Source organism: Pleurodeles waltl, chromosome 2_1 (assembly GCF_031143425.1).
Source record: "Pleurodeles waltl isolate 20211129_DDA chromosome 2_1, aPleWal1.hap1.20221129, whole genome shotgun sequence".
NCBI lineage: Eukaryota > Metazoa > Chordata > Amphibia > Caudata > Salamandridae > Pleurodeles > Pleurodeles waltl.
The window spans coordinates 544,584,134-544,602,770 of record NC_090438.1 but is presented as its reverse complement, the minus strand read 5'-3'; the positions used below and the strand labels follow the sequence as shown (position 1 = coordinate 544,602,770).

At 41.8% G+C, this 18,637-nt stretch overlaps 1 protein-coding gene across 35 annotated transcripts in view; it reads left to right on the top strand.

The window, feature by feature from the left end:
* The window catches only part of CLASP2 (cytoplasmic linker associated protein 2), a 1,425,897-nt gene that overhangs the window by 209,066 nt on the left and 1,198,194 nt on the right, over positions 1 to 18,637 (top strand). For all 35 annotated transcript variants that reach the window (XM_069214594.1, XM_069214706.1, XM_069214671.1 and 32 more), the window contains exon 5: positions 12,733 to 12,808. In XM_069214594.1, the coding sequence (XP_069070695.1) occupies positions 12,733 to 12,808 (76 nt within the window). The remainder of the gene's footprint in view (positions 1 to 12,732; positions 12,809 to 18,637) is intronic.

Sequence of the window (18,637 nt, the reverse complement as noted above, 5' to 3'; positions counted from 1 at the left end):
AATGTCTGAAACCACTTTATCTGAATTTTAACATTCACTCAGGAGGAGAGGTTTTGGAATCAATGTATAATCGACCAAATTAAATATTCTGTTTTAGGACTTCAAATTTTTTAAGTCATTTTTACATCTATATTGATTTTGTATCATTGATTGGTGGATTTTATAAGAATGTATTTTCCTAATGAACTATCTTATTGCACATCACATTGCACTTTATAGGAATTGCACTGTGAAACAAGCCAGAGCGGTTGAGATTCGAATGCACTTTATAGAAGTTTATTTATTTATTTTTTAAAGGATTGATGCACTTTATATATCGAAGTTCTGAATGGTAATGATTGAAATACATGTTTGTTGGGCAGCGATTTGAAGGTATCCAATTTAACAGATACCTCATTTTTTATATTCTATTGTAGATTTTATCCCTGTTTTATTTATTGGTACTTTATGAATCGCTTGTGTATGTGGACCTCTATGGAGTTCCAAATCATAAAATAAATAAATTAATTGGAAAAAGTGTCCCTATGTTTCCTGGGGGTCTATAGATTATGACCTCAGTGACATTTATTGCTATTTTTAAACATTTTCCAGGGCTAGAGAATTTTCTCTTAAGCTTGAGAAAGAAGAGACCCCTTGTGTTTAGGTTTATGGCTGTATTATATGGCTTGAGTGTGAACATAAAATATTGACACATTTAAAAAATGTTTAGCTATAAATGATTTATTGAAATGTATATTATTAAAGGCAAGAGACTTGTTTAAAATATATTTTTAGTAACTTATACTGAAATAATCCTAGGAATTCACTGGAAAAATACAGTTTAAAATGACAGTTATAGTTAGGTATTCAAACAATTCACTATAAAAAAACAGAGGTTAAAGGAACGTTATAGTTGCGTGAAATTTTAACTAATAAAACCAATGAAATTCTATAGTTACAGTAATCTCAAGTAACTGACTTGTGCCCTAAAGTAACAATAACTTGAGCGCTCGCCAAGCACTTTTAATTGTCTCCTATATTACATCACTCTTGATATGTTCTATGGCATTATTGATAATGTCACTTGCACCATTGATCACAACACTGTGCATGATGGGGGCACAAGTTATAGTTACCTTAAGGCCCCTCCATATTTTTTTACGTAAATTCAGTCCCTGGAATGAGGTCCCCGGGGCCTAATAAAGCTCCCTTTTTTTTCATAAATTTGGCCCCGGGGGGATGGGGACCCCAGTGCCATCGGCTCGAGGAGTGGAGCTACATGGCCCTCGCTTCCCTTAATGAAGCTACTCGGTCCCAGGGGATGGTGTCCCTGGTTCCCAAAATGAGCTCGAGGAGGGAGGCCTTACTCACCCCCTCACCAAATGTTGGACTGAAAATATCAGGTGGCCTGTTTCTCAATTTTTTTGTTCATTTGTTTTTAAATTTTACCCTTGGAGGGGTGACGGGGCCCTCTGTGGACTCCCACGGGGCCTAGGGAAGCAGGTTATCCCTACCCTACACCCTTATATTACTTTAAAAAATAATTGCAGGTCAGGGGACTCAGTCCCCAGTCATGTAATGGTTGCAAGCAACATTTTCTCATGTCGCTGACAGCCAATCAGATTGCTTGCTCCTGCAGGAGTCTGACTCCCGCAGGAGCGAATGGCTCCAAGGAAAAAAATCTCCCTGGAACATTCAGATGGCTCGGGTTTTTTTTTTCTTCTCAAAACTGGGTTCGAGGGACTCTAGCAAGAGTCTCTCAAATCCAACTGTTCAGATGTAAAAATATTTTTACACCTTCATTTCTCATAAACAACTCAACAGATTTACACTAAATCGCCAAAAGCACACTTTCTGAATCTAGATTCTGCCAAATTTGGTGTAATTCTGTTGATCAGTTTTTGTGGTAGCGCTGCCTAAAAAAAGTCTATGGAAAATGCATACGGATTTTATGTTTTGGGACACCCGTTTTTTATCGTCCCCTCCTGCCCTCCTTCCAGGAAGGGGCTGAGGTGGATTAACTTATTGTTTGGAATGTTTTGTGAACATTCTTCAAACGGCACCAAAGGTACTAGCAACCCAAAAAAGACATTCAGTCTTTGGAAAAGCAGACCTAACTGTATCTACCCAGCAGGGTGGGGGAAGGTAGGGGGGGAGGAGGGAAGATGTTATAGAATATATTGTCATATGCGTTGATGACCAAGGCAGTGGAATGGTGCCTGCTCTTTTAGAAAGAAGTGAAATATTCTTTCATCTTAATTTCGATGAATAGATTCTTTTAGTAGCTAACATAACTGATCGAAAGACACCTCCTGGAAATAGTAGCACAGCAGGAACCTCACAGGTTATATAACATTTGCTCTGTCCCATCATCTACAGGAGCTATAGCTTATTCTTATATTCATGATAATACAAGACTCTTTCATATGCCAGCTCTTCTAGTTGCATAAAACCCTTGGTGTTTAGCTTATACTTCTATTGTTGAATGATGATCCTGATCTCACTGACTTGCAACCGTGGCAGCCATTGATACATTCATCTGAACCCCTATTACACTATTCTGCCACTGCCAGGCTATGATTGCTCTTTAGTTCTTCTTGATATTTTGCATTGCTAACTCATTACTTTTTTGGGATACTGGGCTTATACTACATTAATCTCAGCCTTTAAGAACAATCTCCTGATCTCTAGTCAAGACCTTGTCACACAGAAATTTCTGATTACGTACTGTTAGGTTGTCTTTGATTTTTCTTAGTTTTTTGCATTTCTTCAAAATAAACTAATTTGCCATGTAGTTCTTGAGATCAGACTGAATGTAATAAACGCAGCAAGCATAGTCTCAGCATGGTGCTTGTAGTTTGGTACACATATGTGTTCTATAGGTTTCAGAAGATCCACTCTAAGACTACAATTGTCCAGGGGCTTCCATCATAATCCAGAGCAGCATTTTTCTTCATCTGACACTCTTTTAAAACCACATTGTGAAATGTTACCGGATTTTCTGGTAACCTTCATAAAAGAAAGCTGTAACACCTCTAACCGGGGAAAACAGTTGAAAATTATTTTTTGCATCTCATTGGGACACATCCTTAAATCATTTAGGCTGTAGCATTAAGAAGGTGTTGTGATCAGGTCATCACTTGTCTGTGAAGAGCTATTATTATTCTGAAGGTTCATCTGTATAATAAATTCTTAAGGTAAAGAGATTTGAAGGGGTTTCCGGGAATAACTGCCTACTTTTGAGGATTTCATCAATGAACATCACATGTGCCTCCCATCAGTCCTGATGCCCTTACCTACTGAAAGTCTTCAAAAGAATCTGTGAAATTTGGTGATTTTTTTTTTTTTTTAATTTAATTTTTTTACTGGTGCTGTACACACATTGAATGTCAAGTATTCCTAGTCCACAGGAGTATGCGGACTGTGAGAGTATAAGGGATGCTCCTGGATGCCCACCACATCACTTAAAACTGCGAGTATGGACATGCAGCCCTATGAAGAAACGTGTTTGGATCTTAAATAGTTACTGTAATATTGCATACAACGGTTTAAGGAGTAAGACTGTTAATGTAGAACTATTGATCAAAATAATGCTTCCTTATTTGTTGTTTTAATCTAGGATAATCAGGCCTCGAGTTCTCATAACTGGGCCTCAGACTGCCTGTCCTGACATTCACATTTTGCAATTATGAAAGAACTACTGTTTTATTCTTCACGTTTAAAAGCTTGCTGGAAATATTTTTCCATTATGTGAAAATAGCAGAATTTGGAACTAATTTGTGGTGTAGTGATGAGATAAAGTATAAATTCTTTAGTGGCTTTCGAGAAAGCTGTATTGTAACTGTACTTGCAACAAATCAAGGACTTTGCCTGTTCCTGCGAATTACTCTTAAGGGTCCATTTATTGAATCCGTGCAAAGATGCATTGTCATTCTCTTGCCTTTAGGTTAAGGGTTAACATTAGGGTTAACATTATTTATTCTGCATGTGTCTCTTGCAGTTAACTATCATGCATTTATTAAAATGTATTGGTTGTGATCCTTACCTCATTTCACACCATATTGTGAGTGTGCCTTTCACTTTCTGAAAAGGTAAAGAAAATACCCTTATTTCGGATGTGTGACAGACCGTCTCTTGATTTCAAACTGAGAAGTCCTCAAATCAGATTTTATTCTATACTTGAAATATTTTTGATATTGGTTTAGTATTAAAGTAGACTTTACATGAAGCCTCTCTCTTATTATGAATTATTAATGTACCTGATTTACCATCTTTTTAATGAGTTTAATTTTTAAATAAACCTTTATGGTTTGACTTTGAATCTTTGTCTTGTGAAGGTTGAGTTTGGAGTTTGAGTATTTGGGTCGCCATCTATAGTGACTCAAATTACCCTATCCTGCAAACTAGGAGCTGGTTAATAATTGAATCTTCAGTTGACCATCCTAAACAGGCCCACCCTACTAATTGTTTAAATTTGTCAACTGCAATATGTAGCTTTTTTTTGCCAGCCAGGTGCGTTGTTCCAGCCCAGAAGCTGAAAGGAATATGGATTTCCCTTAGTTGACCTTAAACCCTGATGCATCCATGTGCACATTGAACACTAGCAATATATTCTGCCCGGTCCATTTTTATCACAGGAGTAAGAGGAGCATGTCATTCACTTATAAGGTGTGGTTCTCGATATCCCACTACCCCCAAGAACCCAGACAAGAGCTTCCATGTGATTCACTCCAAAAGCAGCTCAGTTTGAAGAGCAAATAACAGAGTGCTCCACTCAGTGGGAAAGGGCAGTTAGGGTGCCATTGAACCATTCCTGGGCCATTGCGAGTTGTATAGGACCACAATGTCACTGAGAAAACTGGAGGCTAAATGTTATTTTTCCCAGAAACTGGAGGAGAAAGATCCTGCTCACTTTATCAGAGGCCTTCCCGAAGTCCACCATGGCCGGTGTACTTTTACCAGGAAGTTCATATATGTGCCTGAATCATTGCTAATAGGAGTCTACTATGTGTCCTGGCATAAAGCTGCACTGATCCCTTTGAACCAGGACATTAACAGGTTTAACCAGTCTCTTCTGTTAAATTTAGCCAGTGTTTTGGATTCCATATTCCTGAACGAGATTGAGCAGTAGGATGAGCACTAGCCAGGTGATCTCCCTGGTTTTAGTACAACTGAGTGGAGGAGGCTACCTCGAAGATGGCCAATACATGTGTTGTTAGAGGAAGGCATATCCCTTTCAAGGTCCAGGAAGGAAACTGTTAGAGACCAGGTTCAACCTGAAGGCACAGTGTCTATCTGGCTGCTGAATCTCCTTCATTATCAGAGAGAGATCCAGGATTTCCATTTGGATTTCCAGAGTTACAGCATTCAGATCTTGATTTATGGGGTTTTCGATTAATGCTGCTGTTAGGAGCAGGCTGCATAAAACTGTATTTAGTAATCGCTAAAGGTCGTTGCAATTGCAAGAAAGTAAGAATCCCAGCTTCCCCTGGGGTGTTGGATCGTTGGAACAATCTTAGTGGCAATACTGCGGTTGGCATACCAGTACAGTAATTTGTACATTAATTTACCTGCCTGTTCGCATGACTCTTAAATATACTGTTGTGAGGCCACCCAAGCCAGTCTGATGGCATTTAAGGAGATGTGTTTGTTTAAACCCAGTTGCTTCCAAACTGCGGAGCACTGTATCTTACAAGTGATCTCCCCAAGTGATGTTACCACTTGCTCTGTTTACTGGCTTTATTGTAGAGGAAAGCCATGGCTCACCCCCTTGCCACTCTTTTGAATGCCTTCGTCAGTATGATCCCTGATCAGCAGCTTTTCACTATACAGTTCTGAGTGGCCCATGTTTGTGGATTCCAGCAGTTAAGCAAGGAGAACATTTCTCCATTAAGAGCAAGCTTCAAGTTCCTCGTTTTTTTGCCCTTTTTTTCCTTTAAGGTTTCAGTTTGCTTTGTTGGTTGCCTGAGCCACGCTTTTATCCTCTGTTGAGTATGCAGCATTCCACCAGGTCAAGATAGGTGTTTTGCTTATTGAGCCGCTCCATTTATTATGCAAGCTCTTAATAAGAGACTTAATTTTGGTGTCAATTTATGCTAAGTTTCCCGTTATTTCCAAGAGAATTGGGAAAATGCTGCTTCTGCTAAGTCGCTGTCCCAGGCTGGCTCTGCGGTGTCTCCCTGATCAGCTTTGCGGTCCGGCGACCTGAGCGCTTTTCTTTGCACCTTCAGATGTAAATCTGGTCTACTTTCCATCTATTTCCCTCTAGTGTCAAGATATATGAAGACACATGGAGGAGGCAGTATGCACAGGTGGCAACGGGCTCCCCAAAATTCACTGCAGCACAGAAACAAGTATGCCTGCCCAAGCCTGCATTAACAGCAGATCCTGTCAAGGTGTGGGAGGGCCGTACATGCTGGTCGTGGAGCCAGACAATGGATCCAGATCTAGGATGTAGATCCTAAACTACTATGTGGCAGCTGCAGGGGCTTAAGGCAACAGGTATGTAGTGGAAGGAGAGGTCAGCTCAGCAGTTCGACGCTCCTGTGTAGTTCTCAGTTCAGTCTAGCAAAAGCATTGGGGCACGGCTGACTGATAAGGCAGGTTTGGAGGGGAGGAGGGCGGTGTGGGCAGGGATGGATGTTCACTTTCAGGTTTCAGCTCCTGTTGGTCATGCTACTCTACCCAAGGTCAACAGTTATTTGCAGGTAAACCATGTCAAGTGGCATGCGTTCAAGGCCTTGCTGCCAGGATGCTACCTGTACATATGGCAGGCAGCAAGATCCAAGAGTCAGTTGGCTGTTGGGCTTGCAGGTCCACTCCACACAGCTCAGGATCACCTGTTCCTTGATCCACTGTCGGGCCCACCATGACAGGACAAGCCCTGGCTGCACCCAGATCCTGACCACCACATGGCCACTTCTGCCCCAGCTGCCAGTCTTTCCTCAGCTTAGTTCTCTGGCCTCTCTGTCAATCGGTGGCATCTATGCTGCCCACCCAGCTCACCTCTGAGATTAAGCCCCTCGCAACATGGTTAAGCAGCCATGGAATTCCAGGGAATTCTGCCTGGAGTCCACCTAAGAGACGGAGAGCATGGGCGAGGGGGCCATAGTTGATCCAGCCACAATACAAGCACTGAGGAATATAGTGGGGAAGATCAGGGAGCAATCATGATAAGGGGAAAGCATGTTCTACTAAAGAGATACTGGCCTCAGGGTTTTGGCGTGGTTGATAAAGAAAGAAGAAAAGATGGTACCATCAGGAATTCTGTGGAAGAAGTGTGTTTAGGTAAATGTTAGCCCTGCTACTGGAGGACCAGGGCAAGATGCCAGGGCTTCCCCAAGGATGGTGCACTCTCAGCACACAGTCAGTCAATCAACTAGGATTTATAGAGTACACTAATCACCCACAAGGGTATTCAGGTGCTGGGTTCTTGCTGGGATCCGTTGAAAAGCCAGGTCTTGAGTCTGGGAGAGAGGATGATGTTTGGAGGTGGAGGGGAAGGTCATTCCAGGACTTGGTGGTGAGGTAGGAGAAGAATCATTCTCCACTGTAGTTTTGGCCAATGTAGGGAGTGTATGCAAGGGTGAAGGAGGCAGAGCGCAGGGGTCTGGTGGGTTTGTGGAAATTCAGGCACTGATTGATGTTTGCTGGTCCTTGGTTGTGGAGGGCCTTGTAGGCATGTATCAGCATCTTGCATTACCATCTGTTCTGGATGGGGAGCCAGTGGAGGTTCCTGACGTGTGGGGTGATGCAGGTTCTTTTGGGGAAGTCCAGAATGAGTCTGGCAGCAAGAACAAGCAGTTTGTCCTCCTAGCAACTTTTTATCACAGTGAAAAAGTGTTTAGCTTGACTATGCTGCTTAAGGTGTCTAGCTTCTTGGAGCCATGCCAGCTATGCTTATTCGCGTGGCTTCGCTGAGGGACATTGATTCCGAAGATAAAACCTTGGGCCTGGTGAGGAAGCAAAGCCATCTTATTTACAAAGCATCCTCAGCGACTGAGCAGCCAACTTTTTCCCTATTGTAGTTTTTGGTGCTAAAACCAGAGACTTTAGCGGAAGCTTGATGATGACATATCCAACTTTTGGGGTCCATCACTGACTTTGCCTTTCTGTCTTGCCCCATTGGAGGACGTTTAGTTCCAAAAGATTACTAATTTCCAAGGTAAAAGCTTTGAATTATGCAACCTGATTGACCTGCCTGTCTTCTGCTCATTCGTGGTCTGATTGAAATTACATCTAGGTCACAGTCAGGCTAAAACTCAACTTCTGATTTGTTCTTTGTATTGTCTTTGTGCTTTTTGCCACACGTTTAACAATTCACATCTTGGGTCCCTGTTGTCTGATTGTAATCATTTTGGTGTTTTTGCTGGTTAGAATTGTCTGTTTTTTGTCAGTTGTATTGGGAGTTCTGTTTTGGTTTTTGTGACTTTCAATTGTTAACACCGTTAGAATTCTTTGGTGAGTTACCTGCTGCTTATTTTTATTTATTAACATTTATAATGTACAGCAGATGCCTGTGTTCCTTCTTCTAAGTGCAGCTTACTTCCCTGCTAGTTCTACCATTTATTAACTTTATGTATTCTGTGTAATGTTCCCGCATTTCAGAAGCTTAGTGATTAGTATCCTGACAAATCAAAGCTTAGTATATTATATCCTTTCATTCAGGTTTACTCCAAGAGTTACACAACTCAAGGCATAGCATCCATATGTTAATTGATCTCTTTCTTCAGGAAATGTCCTGAAGCTTTTTGGAATTGTTCCCTCCGTTGTAGATTCCACCACCATGTTAAATATGCTTCACCAGATCACAACTTGATTTATTGACTTCCAAATTACTTATTCTCACGAATGATGCTATTGAATGATTTGCAGCCTCTCCTTCATCCAACATATGTTTCGCCCCATTAATGGCTGGATCGCCTGGGTCTTTGTCAAGGCTGTCCTTTCAAACAAGCAAATAATTGCACAGCAGTTCCACTTCATATAATCTGAATCGGAGATCACCTCTTATGAGCCCAAAGACATAAACGAGTCCCCGTGAACTTCACCATGTGTTCCCCTTAAATCTAGTGTATTTAAAGGTCAAATAGTGATTGTGAGAACCATTTTTCCCGATCCTACTTTTTAAATAGAGACACGGAAATTGACTTTGCCGTATTTTCTTTTATTATAGGACACTACAATTAGTACACTGGTATGCTCTTTAACTATTAGTGTCTTTATTAGATTGTTGCTAGTCATGCATTTCTATTCAAGTCTCATATGGACGTAATATTAATCAAAATTGGTAATGTTATATGTGCATTTTCTTCTGTTAATGGTTGAAGTTGAAATACTCTCCTTTTTAAAAGCACAACCGGTGATTGAAGCAGTATTTTACTATGGTCCAGTTATTCCGAACATATACATTTTCCTTTTTTATAAATATATTTATTGTATTTATTGATGAGCCTAGGTTTGCAATGTTGTGCCACAAACTGTGAACTGCAAGTCACTGAGAATATGGACCCGACTAATCACTCAATAACCCAGAATACTTGAAAAATCTTTTCACATACCTCTTTCACTTTGAAAAATTATAAAGAAAATCTTTTACCTGGCTTTTCCTAGGTTGAAACTCAAATCTAGTCTCTGCAGACGTCCCTGTGCTATGAGTCCCGTTTTCTGTCGGCTCGATGGCATCTCCGATTGGCACCATTTTAACTTTATTTAAAAATGGGGTTCTGCTTGCTGTCATTACAAAGGCATCCACAATGTTTTCATGGTGGATCCAATGTAATATTTACCTTTAATCAAATGGAATTTGTAGTATTAAGTCGAGGCACATTTTTGTTCATCCCTCATTATATGTTGATCCTATTCCATTATTTCTAAATTTTCCATTATAAATCTTAAAACACATTGAGAGGGGCTTCCCTGAAGGCCATGCTGGTGAATTGGCACATAATTCCTGCGCGCTCTCACCCACCTCGAGCATCCTCCGCTCTGTAGGGAGGTGAGCTCTATCAGTGAAATAAGGTTGACATAAATATGTGGATTTGACAATGGCAATACTCCAGATGTCTTACCCAGCCCCCTCAGACTCTGACATACAAAGATGACCTTATCAGGCAAAATGCCAGGAAGTGATCTGCAGAATATTTGAGTGAGATAGAGCTTTATCAGAAGCAAAATTAAGAAGTTGTAGACCTTTTTCAGAATTCAGGACTAATTCAGATCTGATTGAGATAATTTGCCCTTTCGGACTGTTCAGTCAGGGAGTAATACATGTACTCCAAATTTTAGTGATTTGTAAATGGTGCAGCAGTTAAATTTCAACATACACAATCATGCATGCATCTAGGGCTTACACTGTTTCCATGCTATACATGTACAACTCTGTAACACAATGGTGTATCTTACAGTGGTGTTACCAGTGATGCCATCAATTAGGTAATTTGGGATGTCAACACTGCAGTCATCACTGATGCCATTTAATATGTCATGAGTGATGTAATAAGCAGTGCATGGTGGGGTTGCAAGTTATAGTTAGTTCAGTAAACTATAACAGGTGAATTTCGGTGTTTATTTTGTTTAAAACTATATTTTTTTATATTATTTCAAGGTTTAACTGTGAATTTCTAGTGTTTCTGGAAGCATAAATGTAATTATTACCATACCTAACTTTAAAGTCACTTGAACCTTTATTTTATTCTGTGACTTTCTAAGGTTTATTTAATGTAAATTAAGATCTTATTACCAGATATAACTATGTCACATTAACCTTTTGAATTTTCATTGAATTTCAGTTTTTTTCACCCAGCTACCTCACCCAGAATACTTTTTCACTGTGTGCTGTAGGGGGTTGGATGCAGAGCTTGGCATTCAACCCCCAGCATGTGGCCAATACTCTACCACACATGGTCTTTGGTTATGCTTGGTTTGGTGTTGGCTGTAGGGCCTAGCCTGCAGCCTAGCCCTGTGTCCACCATCTCACTGTGCATGGCTTGTGTCTGTGTGTGACATGGAATTGACCGAAAAGACCGGGTGCAGGTCACACCCTGTGCCCAACCCTACCCCCAAAAAATCCTAAAAATGCAAGAGCTACTTTTTTGTCTGCCTGCCAAGCAGCTAAGTCCACCTGGGCCAGGTGGACTATTTCCTTATTTCCTGTATGAGTCATTGTTACACTTTGCATTGCGTTTATTGTGTTTTGGAATAAGACATAAGTGCCACTCTCATAACATGTTCTTTGGAGACCTATGCCGATTGGCTATGTGGACTACCTCACACACGTTCTACCGACAGGACTTCCTGATTCTGGCACAGTACAAGATTTTTAAGTTCTGTGCAACCTCTGAGGCCTAAGCTGTCTGATGATGTTTTCTCCTTCCCTTGTTTTCAGTTGGTGTTGACTGTGCCCATAAGTTCAGAGTGAGAATGAGGCAGTATTTGAGTAGGATAAAGTTTCCTCTATGTTTACTCCATTACTCTAAACTCTTTACTCTTTAGCATTAGTGGCCCTTTCCTACCAACCCTGAAGCCATTGACCAGAAAAAGTATGCTGATTGAAACCGTTAAGGGCATGCACCCTACCAGAAAAGTGGGCATTCTATGCATGCATATTTAGTACTTGGATGCAGAACTTTGACATTGATAGCAATAGCAGTTTCCCTCCCCGATGTGCCCTTGTGCTTACAAGGTGATAATGTTAACAGATTTAGAGTAACAGAGTAATAGTGACTTTATCCTGTTACCATATCAGTCTCCCTTTGTGTCAAAGAGTCCTAAAATACAATTACTTTCATATCCTGTCCAGATTACATGACTACAGGAGCCTTTGTTACTCTCTCTGGTCACTCAATAAACCATTATGATCTTTCTAGTGTTATTGAGTACTGCTTGTCTCTGATTTCAGTTGGTGGAAATAGTCTAACTGCTTTCACCCAGACCAAACCTATTGAATGTTTATTATAAATTCTTAGTTTATCTGTCCATTTTTATTTGTAAGATTAGTAAACAGAGTAGTGCCTTTTTAAATTGTCGATGTAGGGGACCTCCACGTTCGAGACACAATTATTCAATAAATATTAGGGCTTGCAAATTATCTAGAGGTGAAATACTTCAAGAAGGAATTCTTGAGAATGACTCCAGGATGAGACTGTCATTTAGGATTTATCTGGGCATGTTCCGATATAGATATATATATATTTTGTCCCTCACATTTTAGCTGAGGTATTTTGTTCTTTTGTGTATTTGCTACCGTTCTTTATACATTGGTCATCCTAACTCCCTGGTTGCTTTACTTCAGACAACTCAAAACGCTTGTTTCTGCCTCATCTTTTCTCTGCCTATCGAACTGCCACCTCCTACTTGCTCAGCATCATTGCTTAAGGCTTTGACGTCGGTTCCTATTACTGTGACAACTCTTTCACCCTTTTGTTACTTTTGTTTCCATCATACTATTTGCTACTAACCTTTGGAGCAAACTTCCGCTATCTACTTGCGTTTCTTAATTTGTCTTTAAAGAAACCCTTTGAGGAGCACTTTCTGGCTATAGTTTATCAGTTATAGTGTAGTTGTAACAATTTAGATTTGTCCATACATGATCTAGTGTTTCACTCTTTGCGTTCTTTTGTTTGTATTTGTATTGCCTCTACATGTTAACTTGAATGTTTTACAATACTGATTTAATAGTTTGACATTCATAAAGAGCCACATTAGTGAATTTCCTTTTATATATACATATATTTATATACATATATTTTGCAGCTACGGTGCACAGCAGCTAGTTTTGAGCAAGTTGGTTCCATACTTATGCACGTTGTTTGGAGATTCCAGTAGCCAGGTAAGGATATATTTTAATTTGGTTTTACTTTTATCATTACTCTTCTTTTATCTGTGCTAATCTTTCCGTGTGATTCTAACTCGCTTTGGCAAATGTTCATTCAGTATATTGTGACTCCTTGGAGAATGAAATATGTTCACTTTAGTTCTGATGAATACACTTGATATATTTTAGCCCATTGAGGGATTTATAATTTATACAACCCCTCGAAATGTACCAAATTTGACTTCAATTGTGTTTAACTAATAATGGCCACCCACACTTAGAAGGTACTTGTGGTGACTACTTCTAATTGCAGATTTCTCACCATACAGGGAGTGCAGAATTATTAGGCAAGTTGTATTTTTGAGGATTAATTTTATTATTGAACAACAACCATGTTCTCAATGAACCCAAAAAACTCATTAATATCAAAGCTGAATATTTTTGGAAGTAGTTTTTAGTTTGTTTTTAGTTTTAGCTATGTTAGGGGGATATCTGTGTGTGCAGGTGACTATTACTGTGCATAATTATTAGGCAACTTAACAAAAAACAAATATATACCCATTTCAATTATTTATTATTACCAGTGAAACCAATATAACATCTCAACATTCACAAATATACATTTCTGACATTCAAAAACAAAACAAAAACAAATCAGTGACCAATATAGCCACCTTTCTTTGCAAGGACACTCAAAAGCCTGCCATCCATGGATTCTGTCAGTGTTTTGATCTGTTCACCATCAACATTGCGTGCAGCAGCAACCACAGCCTCCCAGACACTGTTCAGAGAGGTGTACTGTTTTCCCTCCTTGTAAATCTCACATTTGATGATGGACCACAGGTTCTCAATGGGGTTCAGATCAGGTGAACAAGGAGGCCATGTCATTAGATTTCCTTCTTTTATACCCTTTCTTGCCAGCCACGCTGTGGAGTACTTGGACGCGTGTGATGGAGCATTGTCCTGCATGAAAACATGTTTTTCTTGAAGGATGCAGACTTCTTCCTGTACCACTGCTTGAAGAAGGTGTCTCAAACCAGTACTCCACCTCCACCTTGCTGGCGTCTGAGTCGGACTGGAGCTCTCTGCCCTTTACCAATCCAGCCACGGGCCCATCCATCTGGCCCATCAAGACTCACTCTCATTTCATCAGTCCATAAAACCTTAGAAAAATCAGTCTTGAGATATTTCTTGGCCCAGTCTTGACGTTTCAGCTTGTGTGTCTTGTTCAGTGGTGGTCGTCTTTCAGCCTTTCTTACCTTGGCCATGTCTCTGAGTATTGCACACCTTGTGCTTTTGGGCACTCCAGTGATGTTGCAGCTCTGAAATATGGCCAAACTGGTGGCAAGTGGCATCGTGGCAGCTGCACGCTTGACTTTTCTCAGTTCATGGGCAGTTATTTTGCGCCTTGGTTTTTCCACACGCTTCTTGCGACCCTGTTGACTATTTTGAATGAAACGCTTGATTGTTCGATGATCACGCTTCAGAAGCTTTGCAATTTTAAGAGTGCTGCATCCCTCTGCAAGATATCTCACTATTTTTGACTTTTCTGAGCCTGTCAAGTCCTTCTTTTGACCCATTTTGCCAAAGGAAAGGAAGTTGCCTAATAATTATGCACACCTGATATAGGGTGTTGATGTCATTAGACCACACCCCTTCTCATTACAGAGATGCACATCACCTAATATGCTTAATTGGTAGTAGGCTTTCGAGCCTATACAGCTTGGAGTAAGACAACATGCATAAAGAGGATGATGTGGTCAAAATACTAATTTGCCTAATAATTCTGCACTCCCTGTAGAATACTCCCCAGATGCCAGACTGGAACAGGAAACTTTTCTTCAGCAGTGCTCCGGCTCACTGCTTTTTTGGCACCATGTGGTTCCATGTTAACTCTGATGGCCCCAAAAGTGATGGAGATGACCCCCTATGGCCCCTCACCTCTACATGCTGACATCAGTTCCATTCTTTCAGTGCCTTTTGATGCAGATCAAGTGCTTTGCTCTTTGCCGGTCTTCCGATGATTTGGAAAACAAATTCTGTTATGCTTGGGAATGATGTCCTCCCCCAAAACCACGTTTCAAGCCCTGTTACAATTACAGAAAACACAGGTTGATCACGGACCAACAAGAAATGTGTGTCTGGGCTCAGGCAACAGCTTGAAGCTATTCAATATATTTGTACTCAGGACCTGAAGGCGATCTTGGACTGCTAGGCAAAGCTGTATGTCAACTTAGACACGAGCAAAATGCACCCTTAACTTAAATTTTGCTGCAAGTTGCAGGAGCATCCTCAGGCCTTCTCCTGCTGAGGACGTTTCTGTGATTGGTTAGCTTGGCTCTCAAAGTCCTCCAATAAGTCAAAATCAAAGTACAGTCACAAACATTAAAAAAAAGCAGGATTCAACCCTGTTACGCTATTCTGAACCTAAAGAGAGCCAGAGCATCACAGTGTCAATCGATCACCTTCTTCGAACTTGGAGCTGATTTGTCAATTGATCACAGTGCACCTGGTTAAGTCTGGTGCACCGTTGGGACCCAAGGAGGCTCAGAGGATGGACCTGGACGCAGCAACCCATTGAGGTTACTGCTGGCAGATCCATCCTCTGCTGCTCTGGCTCCTTGGGATCCGACACAGACCCTGTACCTACACTGGTAGAGATGTCCATTCTGTCTTGGAGCCCTGCGCCATTTCCTTCCAAATCAATGCCACTAGTGCTGGAAGACGATCCAGTGCTGATAATGTCAGACATCGAAGCAACTTTGACTTGACCCTGATTGATATCTCCTTACAAAATCACAAATGCGTAGCCTTCATTATGCACCTTGACTCTGACTCACTGTCTCTACCATGGCATACATGCCAGCAGAGGCTCCATTATCTTTATGGCTCAGGATATGGATGAAGATGGTGGTGTTGGGGAATCACATTCTCCCTTCAGTACACAGATGATGCTTTCTACATGTGTTTGCAAGAGGCCAATGGGCTTGCCACCTCTTTTGAGGCAGGGCTCTGTTCACAACTTGGGCCACCAAAGCTGGAAAGTGCCTCTGATTCAAAGGGAAGCTGGGGGTCTGGATTTTGCAGCTACTTCTGTGCCCTTACTCCCTTTCATCGAGGTCCTCCTTGATACCTTGGTAGCCACTTGGTTAGAGCTTTGATCCTGTCCACCTGTAAATAAGCAGTTGACCACACATCATAGGCTGTGTGGCCGGGCGTCCACAAATGAACCCAGAAGTGGCTGTGCAGCAGCGACAGAAGCAGGAGGACGTTACGACTGGTGTCCCGGGGGTGCAAGTAAACAGCTGTTTGATGCTCTAGCAGTGCGCGAGGGCACTCAACCACCTTTACCTGACTGCTCATATACCCTGAGAGCCGGATCAGGAAGACACAGATGGAAAGCCAAGAGGAGGGACGACCGCAGAGTTGCAGTCAAAGGAGGTGAGGACCGGGGAACAGGAGTTGGCGGTACTGTCATTGGGGGAAACGAGACTCAGGGAGAGGAAGAAAACAGGCGCAGCAAGCTAGGAGGCCGCAATAGCCATGATGCGCCCCACCATGTTCCTGAAGGAACGTGGCTTGCTCAAGTATGTCCTCGTATACAGGACCAGTGCAAGAGGTTGCGAAGGAGCCCGGGGGGAACGCAAGAGGAGGAAACTGACAACACCTGGGACCTGAGGAGGCAGGTGGGCTTGCACTCAGTGGTCTAGGGATGTTGAACTAGGCCCGGTGTAGATTCCCCAAAAACTGGTTCACCTCATTTTGTTGCACATGGTGAAGGTAGCACATAAAGATGCCTATGCATTGGTTGACCCCTCACTATCACATCCCTTTGCCGTAATACTGGGTGTGAATCACTTACTGAATTGTGTTCTTTCCTTTTGTTTAACGAGGCACACATCCCAAAGGATGGCCTCGCGACCCAGGACAAGTAAAGACGAAGCAAGGAAAGGACTGGCAGGCCTGTGTCTAATAACGCCCCTACAAGCTTATGCTGCATTCTTATAAAATTAAAGCAAAGGAAAGAGAAAAACTTAAAACAGATTGGTTCTCTTTTCTTTCCCATGCCTGGTCCTTGGTATAATTGACCCCCATGCAGAACTCTCACAGGCTGGTTCCTGCCAACCCTGATTTTCTTACCAAGCATCCTACTCCGAAAAGCTTTGTAGTTTAGCCTTCAACCATTAAAGTTAATCCTAATTCATTCTCCAACACCCATCCAGAAAGGGAATCCAAGAGGATTGAGGCTTTTGGCAAGCGTGTGATTTCCTCTGCCAGTCCTGCATTGCAGTCTGTAAATGCTATCAGTTTACTCTTTGCTACATACATGTCCTGCGGGACATGGCTAGCAAGATCTTGCCGACAGTCCTGGAAGAAGTTAGGCCTCTTTGACTCAATTTATGATGGGCAAGATAACATCAAATGTGTTTAGATAATATTGATTGTCTGGTGAGGACAGTTGACGTTAGTGTTGCATTTGGTCGACACTTGGATGCATTCCAATGGATTTTCCAGTGATGTAGAGGCCTCTTTCATGGAAATACCCTTTGACGGTTCACACCTTTTTAGCAAGAAGGCAGGCTCTGTTAGAGAGTATCAAAGGAAATAGAGCAGTGGCACATTACTTTGTTCTGTTGACTTCCTTCCAATCCATTTCCACACACGTTCAAAAAGTTCAGAGGTTATTCCAGAGAGGTTGACACACAAGCAGAGATAGTCCCCCCCAGGTTAATAATATAGTCACTCAAGTCCTTTTGAGGCATTGGACAAGGGTCTGGCAAAGGCCAGCAAGGACATCAGTCCTCTCAGTCCTCTTTCCCTACTGCAACAGCCACCAAATTACTTTAGCCTGCGCTTCGGGGCACATGCCCATCCTTTTGGGGACAGGATCCATCATTTCCTCCCTGGAGGGTGATCCATCACATCCGACAAATGGGTTTTAAAATCATTCATTTTGGCTATGCCCTGCCTGTTTTTTTTTTTTTGCCTTGCCAAATATTTCCCCTCACAGCGTAGCGAATTTTAGATGTGCTTCCATCTATTCTACTGCGCGAGGCACGAGTGTTAGATGATGTTGCTATTGATACAGTGCCAGACTCTGAAAGGTCAGAGGATTGTTATTCTTGCTATTTCCCTGTTCCAAAGAATGACAGGGTCTCAGGTCTATTTTTGGAACTTCGTCCTCTGAATGCCTTCCTGTAGAAGGACAAATTAAAAATGCTCACACTGGCCCAGATCCTTCCAGTCCTGGACTTGGGCAACTCAATGGTATGCTTGGACCTGTAGGATGCATATTTTCATATAATCACCTTGCAGTCCCACACGTTATCTGTTTTCATGGTAGTCCAGGACCAGTTTCAGTTTGCTGTACTCTCCCTTGGGCTCACCCGTGCTACCTTGGCTGTACACGAAAGTGATTGTGGTTTCTGCCCACCTGTGGAAGTTGAGGATATAAGTCTTCTCCTACTTCGAAGACTAGCTGTTAAAGGCAGGCTCGCTACAGTCTGCCTTGAACCACCTCTGACGGGAAAACTTGTTGGAGTTAACAATCAGCAAATTGAAATCAGACTTGACTCATTTGCAGAGCCTTCTATTCAATGGAGCTGTGTTGGTCATGGTGCAATTGAGTCTTCCCTCTGCCACAACAAGTTCAGGACATTTGGATTGTGATCCCAGTGTATCAGCCTGGGTTGTGAATCCATGGTGAGAGCAGCTCTGAGGCTTCTTGACCTCTTACCCACCTGAATATACTTTGTAGGGTACGCCAGGTGGCATAAACAGGGTCTAGAATGGAATCTGAAGTTTCAAGGGGCTCGGCATCAAGGAAACTGACATGCTATCCAG